Consider the following 11,661-nt stretch of genomic DNA (forward strand, 5'->3'; position numbering starts at 1 on the left):
AAATAGATACAAAGATCTAAAGTACCTGGGCCCTGTTTAAGAACCCCTGTAGCTGAGAAACAAATATGATGGCTGCAATGATAGGCATTGTCCTATTTTCTGCAGCTCAGGCCGCTGTCAGATTTTTCATTTGAATTTGAATTGAAACCTCCCACAAGGGCACTGAGAAAGAGGCTTCACATCCTATTTCAGGTCCTCCTGCAAAGAATGAGAACAGTTTTATTTTTACACAGACACACACACACTTTCTAGTCTTCTAGCCTCATTCACAAAAAAGACATCTACGTATTATATTTTCTGAATGTCTAAGATTATTGGGATGCATAATTAGATATTGCAAAAAAAAAATGCTAAATCTAAGAACTAGCATCCCTTGACAGCAGGGCCTCAGTCAGTATGTTCTTCTTTGAATTGTCTGTTACAGAGCAAAAATCTGATTGCGTTTACCCACTGATCCCACCAACTGCCCATTCTCCAGTCCTATTTCCTCACCCAGGCTGCCAGGTATGATACACAGTAACTGGCAAATGCAGCATGTTGCAGCAACCATAGAGAATATGTGATCTGGTTTAGCAGAAACAGCGTTACCTTAATGCTACCCAAAATGAAAAGCCTCTGCATTCTTTTGAAAACTCCATGATCAGAGATGTTGTAAAATGCGAGGACACATTGGCAATACGTTTGATAGATAGAGACAGCTCAGAGCCCAGAAGGACTACAAGAAGGATGATGATGATGAGCTGGTTTATTTTTATCTGAACAGGAAAGCACTAAGCTTTAGAAGAAGTTTAAAATATGTATTTTCAGATCAGTAGGGTTTTTTTTTTCAGAATAACAGAAATAGCTTTGGCTAATGCAGCCAGTAGTGCATCAAGCTAACGTTAGCTTAAGAGTAGTCATTTATATTCCACATGAGGTGGTTTATAAGGTGCAAATAATACAAACATTACAAATGGTAAATATTATCTAGTTAACTTATATAGTATATATAGTATAATTTACCATCGCATCTGGGCGGGGCAGACAACTCTTTTCAATGTTTGGAAATTAGACTGCAGTAGCCATATTACATGCTTGCTGGGATTTAGTACCCGTACATATTTTTCTTTAATGCAATTCATACAAACTTCTTCTTCTTGGAAGCACATTAGCCAGCCCAAACAAAGAAACATAATACTGTTCACATCCTGCTCTGAGGCAAGGCCATATCCCTCTCAAATGTCAAACATCAATTCTGTGCTAATTATCTGCTCCCCTGACACACATGCGCATCCAAATGTGACTGATAATCCAGTATTCAGTCAGGCTAATCTAATCACATCAAACAATGGGGCCAAAATGCTTTTATGTGTTCATAATTACCGCCAACACGCACACTCCCATTCGAGCTACATCCCGTGTGATGAAACTGTATCTGATTACAAGATTGTTTTCAGTTGGCTTACACACGACACCAAAGAGCCACATCTGCAAAAGTATGATTAAATGGAGATAACCACAGTGATGTTTTACAGCAGTAGAAGGGTTTAAATTTCAGTGATCTGAGGACGGGGTAGGTTTAAATCTTCTGTTTCTGCTAATGCCAACTGACTTACCATATTTGCTTTGACTCATCAGAAGCTTGGAAATATAAAAATGTTCAGGCCAGGACAATCGTCAGGGTTAAACCCAGAAACACGGGAAAATGTTAAGTTGTAGTTGACAAAACAATGGACAAACAATGGGATGTATCCAGAAAAATAGGAAAAACAAAGAAAATGCTCAGTAGGCAGATAAAACGGTTGGCAAAACTTTGCAAACAGAGGCTGAAACAGGCAGGGCTTAAATACAGAATAAGTAAAAGAGATGTGTGAAATCAGTCAGTACTCAGGTGAATCAGATCTTGTTAACTGATTCTAATTAGCTGTAGGCATGTGCTATCCTCAAGAAAGCTTTAGGTTTTTTTTTTCACCTGAAAGTCCAGACCAGAGTCTGTGCCAAGGTTCATGTCTTTGTTAGATGTGTACTTTTCATCCAGTTAGTTTGGTTTCACACTGCAGTTCAGTAAGTGGACTAAAGAACTTTACTACATCCTGTAATCATCAGTTTCTCCGACTCCCTTTTGTGTACACGCACCCATGGCCGGAGTAGCAGAATGAATGTAAAAGATTATACTCAGATTCACTATGATCAGGAGATCGTTGGTGCGAATTTTGTTCATGTAACTTGCAATTGGCCACTGGAGCCCTGCGAGAGCACAATTGGCCTTGCTCTCTCTGGGTGGGTAGATGGCGCTAGTTATAACTTCTAAATTAAACTAGGTTAGCTAGTCATAGCAAATAAATTAAAGCTAGGTTAGCTAGTTATAATTTCTAAATACCTTCTTAGGCATGGTCTTGGATCGCGTCGCATGCTGGCCACCCTACCTCCAGCCCGCGCCGCAGATATATTATCGGCTATTCACAGCCTCAGACGAGGCGCCAAGGTGCAATACTTGAGGCTTCTGAGACTGCAGGGACTTCTCACAGCTGCTGCACAGGTTGTCGCGTTGGGAAAGCTCCACATCCGACCGTTCCAGATGTGGCTCATCAGCTTAAGGCTGGACGCTGTATGGCACAGGCGCACACTCGTTCGCATTTCCAGCGAATGTTTGACTGCCCTCGATGTCTGGAAATCTACACCCTTCCTGCTGTCTGGGGTGACGATGGGTCAGATTCCTTCTCGCAGAGAGGTGATCACTACAGACGCTTCAGCCACCGGTTGGGGGGCCGTTTGGAACCACAGAGCTGTACAAGGAACTTGGTCCAGGCGGCAAGCATGGGACCACATCAACATCCTGGAGTTACGAGCGATAGCGCTCGCTCTGAGACATTTTCTCCCGGTGCTCCGCGGCAGACATGTCTTAGTGAGATCAGACAATATCTCAGCAGTTTATCATGTGAATCACTTCGGCGGAACGAGGTCCCGCAGGCTACTGGCACTTGCACAGGAGCTCTGGACGTGGGTTCACCCCAGAGTGTTGTCTCTAAGAGCATCTCATGTGACGGGCACCACCAATGTCACGGCGGATGCACTATCTCGCCATTCCCTCCACCCAGGGCAATGGATACTGCACACAGGTGTAGTGCAGCTGGTGTGGGAACGGTTCGGAGAAGCCCAGGTGGACCTGTTTGCCTCACTGGACACAACACACTGCCCTCTCTGGTTTTCGGAGACAGCGCTGCACAGCCCGTTGGGCCAGGATGCCCTGGCTCACAGCTGGCCAAGAACCCTGCTCTATGCTTTTCCCCCTTTACCACTGATCCCGGCTGTCCTGGACAGAGTGCGTCTGGAACAGCATCGGGTACTCTTGGTGGCCCCGAGGTGGCCGTATCAACCATGGTTTCCGACTCTGCTGTCCTTACTCCGCGGGATTCCATGGGAATTCCCGCGTCGAGCGGAACTGCTTTTACAACTGAACGGACAAGTGTGGCACCCACGGCCGGAGCAACTCCAGCTGTGGCCCTTAGGCCCACAATTGAGCTAGACTCGTGTACGGCCCAAGTCAAAAACACAATTGATAATGCTAGAGCTCGTTCTACGCGCGCTCTATATAAGGGCAGATGGAAGGTGTTTGCTGCTTGGTGCGCTAACAAGGGTGTGGACCCACATCTCTGCACGCTACAGACAGTTTTATCCTTTCTTCAAACATTACTGGAGGAAGGCAGGACTGCTTCAACGCTCAGGGTTCTGATACCAGGAGACTGAAATTGTGCCCTGTGAGGGCTCTACGGGCTTATGTGTCGGCTACGACGGCTGTTCGTCAGACGGATCAGCTGTTTGTTTGTTTCTCTGCTGCAAAGTTGGGAAAACCACTTTCGAAGCAGCGTTTATCCCACTGGCTGGTGGAGGTTATTCAAGGGGCCTACAGGGCTGCGGATCGTCCCCTGTCTGCCCCGACTACAGGACATTCTGTTCGAGGTATCGCCACATCTTGGGCTGCGCTTCAAGGAGTGTCTCTATTGGAGATTTGTGCAGCGGCCACATGGTCGTCACCATGCACATTTTCTCGTTTCTACAGTATGAATGTGGCAGCCGCCGAGGGCTTATCTACGGCGGTTCTGTCCGGAGTCTCCTCGTGACATCGCTGGTATGCTTCATCCACATTTAAGCACCGCCCTGGCGGTCAAGAACTATGAAACACAGCGCTAGTTACGTATGTAACTGTGGTTATGTGAATAGTGGATGACCGCCAGGGTTCTTGGTCACTCGGGTTGCGAGAAGAACCAGGACTTGAGGAGGAGCAGCGAGTGCCAGGGGGTATTATACCCCTTCATGCAACACACGCTGTGTCACTTGAGTGACTTCGTTGGTATACTACTCTCGGTTCGCCGTGGGCACGGCAGTGATACATTCACATTTAAGCACCGCCCTGGCGGTCATCCACTATTCACATAACCACAGTTACATACGTAACTAGCGTTAGGTTAGCTGGTTATAAATTATAAATTAAATCTAGGTTAGCTAGTTATAAATTAAAAAATAAAGCTAGGTTAGCTAGTTAACTTAAAGCTGGATTAGCTAGTCACAACATAAATTAAAGCTAGATTAGATAGTTATAATTTATAAATTAAAGCTAGGTTAGCTAGTTAACTTAAAGCTAGGTTAGCTAGTCATAACTAAAGCTAGTTATAACTTTAACAATTTAACTTTAATAATTTAAATAAAATTATAGAAAAAAAAAGATTCCTTTTATTTCTGGTTATAAGTAAGGGTTACTGTAATGGTACAGTATGTTTGTGTACATACTGCTGCATGACGTGCCTGCACAACACCAACTATTTTGTCTTTTTTTTTTTTTAGGCTGCCAAAAAAGTTAGAATCATCTACAAAAGTGTTTTACACTGCAGGAAAATTGCATCATGGTTCAGTAGATCTGGACAAACCTCTTTCGGTTGGACAAAACTCGGTCTGTGATTCACGACCCTTTTTACACATGCTACTTTAGTTCAGAACAAACTGAAAATCTGAAAGTATGGACTAAATAAAGCAGACGTGAAAGCACCTTTACAGAGCCCTGGATGACATCACATAGACTTTATTTTCATAAACTTTTGTGTTTACCACAATATCTTTCTAACCAGACAGCCTTTTCCCTTAAGGAAGATACGGATAAAAGAGAGATGTAATCAGGATAAAAATTATCATTAAAAAAAAAAAAAAAAAACTAATATCAGGCTTGTATTATTGCCATTGATTTGCAGACTCAGATCTTTGACCTAACAGAGATCAGTATTGTATTAAACACAGGATTTTCATACTACTTCACAAGTGAAATTAGATAAATGATAGATAAATCCTGCAATTATACAGAATAGACTCAGCCCCATAATCAGTGGGGTTACACACAGGGCCTATATAATTCCCTCTACCTCCGTTTTAATCATCATCAACCTTGCAAGCTCTTCACCTGCAGAACACTCAACGGGGAGATCTGGCATCCCAGACCCACCCTCTCCAAGCTCAATTCACAGACCTATCATTTATATAACCTCATACCTGAAGAATCATATCAACCTTGCCTTGGTCTAAGGCCATACTTACTGTACTAGCAGGATGTATCCTCCTTGCACCTCATAAATGTTTTCTGAACAAATTCGCTTTTTGAGTAAATTTAGGATAGCATTCTACCTAAAGTGTTTACCTAGAAACATAGTATTTAATACTGGTTCCAGAATTCTAAAAGAGGAATAACAATACAGCTCAGAAAACACTTAGAAATTATGAGTTTCTTTGATTTTTACCTAATTGAAAACCTCTGGAATATAATCAAGAGGAAGATGGATGATCACAAGCCATCAAACCAAGCTGAACTGCTTAAATATTTGCACCAGGAGTGTGCAAGACTGGCAGGGGAAGAACATGCCAAGATTAATGAAAACTGTGATTAAAATCCAGGGTTATTCCACCAAATATTGATTTCTGAAGAAGCTCTGCATCTTTTTTGTTATTTCAGCCATTTCTTATTTTCTGCTAATAAATGCTCTAAATTACAATATTTTTGTTTGGAATTTGGGACAAATGTCCGTAGTTTATAGATTTAATGCCATAGCAAAAAAATAACAGAAAAGGTTTAGATGTGCATTATAGATGTTTAAGTGTTTAAATGTTTGAATTGGAGAACATTTCCATCAACTGAAGCTTCCGCAGACCTTTAAAATATTTGTTGTGAAAGTTTTATATCAGTGTGGTATATTTTATGCATTTTTATTATTGACTTTTTTTTTTTAATGTTTTTGCGTAATTTACACAGAAAAACATGCACATTATTGTCAGACCTGCTGTAAACTTATGTGGATGAGGAATGACCACGAATCTCCATCCTCAGGACCCAAACACAGCACTTCTACCTTGCCATGTAAACAAATAAACCAATAAATAAATAAATATATTTTAATTTTAAAAAATGGATACGGTCATTTTATTAATGCAACTGAGATTTAAGAAGATGCACTTTCAAATCTCTTCCTACATTCATAAGGCAAGTAGTTTGAGGTTTTTATATTAATAAGAAGAAACCTTTTTCAACCAGCACTCATCACACACATCCAAAGTGTTTTCTATTGCATTGCTCAAAGAACCATTTTAGTACCAAGGACAACCTAACTATTGTGTTGAATATTCACAACACAAGACACGTTTACTTGCTTTTTAGAAACAAAATATATTTATTCTCAAGAATAATCACAAGAACATCATTTACAGTCAAACATGTAGACGTGTAGTTACAGATTCTTGGCCATGTAAATTTCAAACACTGTTAGTGTACCAAATAACTGGATATTTTTTGTTCTGGACATCAGCTGGACTGCAAGCATAACCACACAGAAGCTGTGAAGTCTCCAGCTGATGGAACAAGAGAACAAGCCTTGCCAAGTATGAAAACTCACTAAATGTGCCAGCTGTGTGTGAAGTTCGCATTAATTTTAATGTCCTTTTCATCAAAAAGTGTTAAAACAAGTCTGTGTGCCCACAAGCCTCTGTTTCACCAGCTGGAGGTTTGGTTGTAAAGGCAATAGAACATTAAACCTTGTCCAAACCACCAAAGTTAGTCAGACAGAGAGACCTGACAGGTATTTCACATGTTTTAAAAAGATGTACTTGCAAGACTTCTTGAGGTGACAACACCAGACCTCTGGTTATAAATATGTGTTATGGGGGAAGTGAAAGAGCATGGCAGGAATAAAGCAATTATTCATCTGTCTTTGGGAGTACAGTCTTAATTGTCCACTTTGCTGCTCCCACCTGTACACTCCATTAAATCCAGATGGGGAAGATGACTGAGGTCACTGAGGTTTTCTGGGCTGGGCAGCAATGTACAGGGCCATTAGACAGTAGAGGGTTCCGCCAATTGTCAAACCCATCGTCGTCCTGTACAGCAGTCGGTCCATGACTCCACGCTTCAGGTGAATGGGCACGCCATCAGCTTTCTGTGAAAGAAAAATACAAAGATTTTAATAAATCAGCATACTGTTTTATGCAGATTGATTTCTACATTCGTGACTTTTTCAGTGTTCCTCTAATGGAGGTTTTTGAAACTTTAAATTTCAGTGTATCGCTACTGTGCACCAATTCTCAAACAAGTGTCTCCTAGGTATATACATAAATATTTAGTTGATTATTTAGGTAATCAAAATTAGGCACTAGAGATGAAATGAAATACAACTACTATGTATCACTCCCTGCACAAATATGTAATTAAATCAGTTCAAACGATATCCATTTCGCAAGTTGACGCTATATTTCACAAGTTCACATTTAACCACATGACAACATACCAAACTTTACTCACGGCAGCAGACCCATATTCAAGCCAGTGTGGAAATACCTAATCGAAGTACTAAATTATTTTATGGTACCTGACTCAAAGCAAAGGATATTTATACAATGTGCAAAATGAATGTCTTATAAGACTCTTAACACCAATAACCAGATAATCCTATCAAGAGTACATTAGCTCAGTACAGTAAGTATAAGAACATAGCAAAGCTACAAAACAACAAACATAGCTAATACTACAGTACAGAAAATTCATACAGAATTCACAGATACAGTGTTTGTCAGTGCTTTAAAATGAGGTTGATTTTAAAAAGTAAAGTACATTTCATCTTTAGACACTAGCATGTAGCTGTATCACAAGTTTGCCTAGAAATATTTTTGTTAAAGATGCACCAAAATGAAAAAAAATGACTGAAATATAAAATAATTAAAGGCTAAATTCTGGACAGGTCAAGTCAAGTCAAGTCAAGTCATTATCAACCGCTTCATCCATTAAGGGTCGCGGGGGGGTGCTGGAGCCTATCCCAGCCGGCATCGGGCGGAAGGCAGGATACACCCTGGACAGGCCGCCAATCCATCGCAGGGCAGACAGACACAGACAGACACACAGACACATTCACTCACACACTCACACCTAGGGGGCAATTTTGTATCCGACGTCCAATTAGCCTGAACGTGCCGTCTTTGGACTGTGGGAGGAAACCGGAGCACCCGGAGGAAACCCACGCAGACACGGGGAGAACGTGCAAACTCCACACAGAAAGACCAGGGTCGCCCCAGCCGGGAATCGAACCCAGGCCGTCTTGCTGTGAGGCGGAAGTGCTACCCACTGCGCCACCGTGCCGCCTATTCTGGACAGGTATTTAGTTTTTTTTTTTTTTATTATTAATTGTGCTACTTCCCCATCACTGCCTAAATTCATCAATTAAATAATCACAAGGGTACATGATTACATCAACCCTTGTCAACCTGTGACTGAGTTTGAAGCTTGTACCACACAAGAGATGTAAAACACAATACAGGACAATTCGATTCGATTCGATTAGTCAATATAATCTTTTACACAGGACATACATGTAGCACTACAACAGTACCACTGATGTCAAGTGCAAATATATGTTTGTGTGTTTCTAATGTTTGCTACTATATTCTACAAGCTTATGCCTTAAACATTACAGGTCGCAGTTACAGCAAAAGTTTCCTAACAGCCAATTTAAAATGAATGCTCAAAGTTAGTAAACATAAAAGGTACGTACTAAAAATGTGTCTTTTTTCACACGAAAACCAGGCATCTGGAACTCTATGCCACTAATAAAAACTGAAAAGAAACCATCTGTAAAGGACATCTAGCATGATAAGTGATAAGGGCTCTGGAACTGCAGTCGTCAAGGTGCTTTTTAGCACATGTGAGAAAAATAGTAATCAAAGCATTGTTTTTTTTTAAAGCCTTAATGTTTTATAATATATGTACTTCTAACAGTAGAGTAAGTTGCCAACCTATATAAAAAAAAGCAAAAAAATAAAATAAAATAAATAAATAAATAAAAACAAGATAAAGTAAAAATACTGTTATATACCGTAAAACCATCAGAATACTGTGATATACATTTTGGTCATACTGCCCACAACTAGTACATAGTAATAAAGAACATTTACTGCTCCAAAAAGCTCTAAATACATTGATTACAGATCATGACTGCTGTTAATTACATATACATATTATGGAACTACTATATGACAACAAAATCCTCTTCTTAAAAAAAAAAAAAAAGCATTTAAAAAAAAAAGCATTTAAAAAAAAAAAAAAAAAGTCAAATAGACAGTGGAATACCTGAAAGATCTTCTGCAGTTCAGGGACCTTGTTGGATCCCATATACTCTACAGTGCCTGCTTCTGAGGCAATCTTGGTGGGAGAAGCAAAGATCATTGGAGGGGCTGGAGGGGGCACATTTGCCTTTAATCCCTGTTTAAAAAACAAAATAAATGACAGCCACTTAATACAAATATATATTATATATATTTTATACCATCAAAACATTAAATACATAAGAAAACAGAAGATGTAAAGGATATAGGACTACTCGGGAGAAAACAAGGTCATCATGGCAGCCACCTGAACGGTGTAACTACTATAGCTAAACTAAATGTGAAAAAGAACCGCAGGTTTATAGGAACACTGGAACCTCTGCCTGCACGTATCTTTTAATGAGCTTCAGTTGTTCAGTAGTAAGTCGTGTATAGCTATTACATTGAGACAGTGTATGTGTGTGTGTGTGTGTGCACCATAAAGGTTACTGACTTTCAAGAACACAGTAAGGTTACTGTTCGTCTATCAACCTTAAAACACAATCAGTATATCCTGTTCATTGTTATTGATCTTAAATCACTGATTGTAGTGCAGAAATACAATTTTGTTAACAGTCACAGGTACAAGGCAAACAAACATCTGTAAGGAAGTAGCTAGCCAGATTACTTATGTTAGCTAAGATAGCTACCTAAAGCTAGGTTAGCTGGCTAGCTAGAACACTAGCTAGTTAAATAACGCTATCTTGTTAAGATGGAGTAAGAGGAGCACAGGCTAATAAAAAGCGCATTGAATGAATTTATGTGTTTATGTTTACAGATAATCAGGCACGCAAGCAGCTGTAAGGAAGAAGGCTAGCTATCCAAGCTAAGCTAACTGGCTACACTACTTAGCTTAGCTAGGTCAGCAACAGAGCCAGCTAGAACACTAGGCAAGATAAACTAAAGCTAAGCTATGCTTCTTTATCTGGAGTAACTGCAGCAGGACACAGACAGTATAAATAACCGCGGTGTTGATAAACGGGTTGTTCTTAAATGAATCTCGTCGCTCAACTGGGTTAGCTGCTCCGCAGCGCTCAGTCTGAGGGAGGAGAATCGTGTGAAGGTCACTGCGGCTGAACTCGCCGCTGTATCTCAGGGATAATCCGCGGGCCGGGTTACCTGCGGGCAGTAGGCGCTGGCCGGGGTTGATCCGGTGAGTCTGCCGGTCACTCCGCTGACTTTGTAGTACATGTCGAGTCTCTGCGGGTCTTTAATCAACACAGACCACAGCGATCCGCCGCCCTGCCGCCGCTCTCCTGTAACCCCGAGAACCAGGACCCGTCCGGCGCCGCACAATGACGTCAGAGCGGAGCCCACGCGCCTGAGCGAAAAGGTAACTTAAACATGTGCAAACGAATGGAGGATTGGATGGTTTATAATCACGTTAATTCTGTCCTGCAACTTCCCTCCTACCTAAATTCCCTTAAAACTTTACAAAAATCATGGAAGGCTCTCTTAGCATTGAAGCTTTGCTTTCTACACAGTTTTTCCCCTCACAAACCAAAGTTATGGAATAATGAATTAATCCTTACAAGATGTAAATCACTTTTTCTTGAGAAACTGTTATAGTAGAGAAAAAAAATCAGCTTTCAAGGACAAGGGGAATCTTTATATCTACTGTAACGTTCTGAGTAAACACAGTTTCCCTGTTGTTCATAAGGAATTTAAACCTGTTATAAAAGCAATCCTAAATTGACATATACACCTTATGAAAAATCACATCTCATATGAAAAGGTGGTGTTAGATAAACAACAGGAAACAACAGGACAGGTATGTTTTATTACTTCAAAGGAACACATTTCAACTATTAATAGAAAAATATGGTTTAGGGTTTAGTGCCTCTTAAACCCATTTAATCCCGAACATTTTCAAATAGTGAAATCACGTGTCATTAGCAACCATTAGAAATATTAAATTATTGTTTTATAGATGAAAAAGTGAGTTTTAGAATCGGTCAGTAGGGGGATTATGTAGAGCATACCAATTAAAAAACAAATCTTCTATGCATGCAGTTATCA

At 40.5% G+C, this 11,661-nt stretch overlaps 1 protein-coding gene across 1 annotated transcript; it reads right to left on the reverse strand.

Annotated features, from left to right (window-relative positions):
- Window positions 1–6,657: 6,657 nt before the first annotated feature.
- On the reverse strand, window positions 6,658–10,950 carry LOC103047316 (cytochrome c oxidase subunit 7A-related protein, mitochondrial). Its single transcript, XM_049481505.1, has 3 exons — window positions 10,762–10,950; window positions 9,629–9,760; window positions 6,658–7,448 (listed from the first exon to the last, which is right to left on the reverse strand). Exons 1-3 carry the CDS (start codon window positions 10,831–10,833, stop codon window positions 7,305–7,307), a joined length of 348 nt encoding a protein of 115 aa, XP_049337462.1. The 5' UTR covers window positions 10,834–10,950; the 3' UTR covers window positions 6,658–7,304.
- Between the last annotated feature and the right edge of the window lie 711 nt (window positions 10,951–11,661).

This window comes from Astyanax mexicanus, chromosome 7 (genome assembly GCF_023375975.1).
Source record: "Astyanax mexicanus isolate ESR-SI-001 chromosome 7, AstMex3_surface, whole genome shotgun sequence".
Lineage (NCBI taxonomy): Eukaryota > Metazoa > Chordata > Actinopteri > Characiformes > Acestrorhamphidae > Astyanax > Astyanax mexicanus.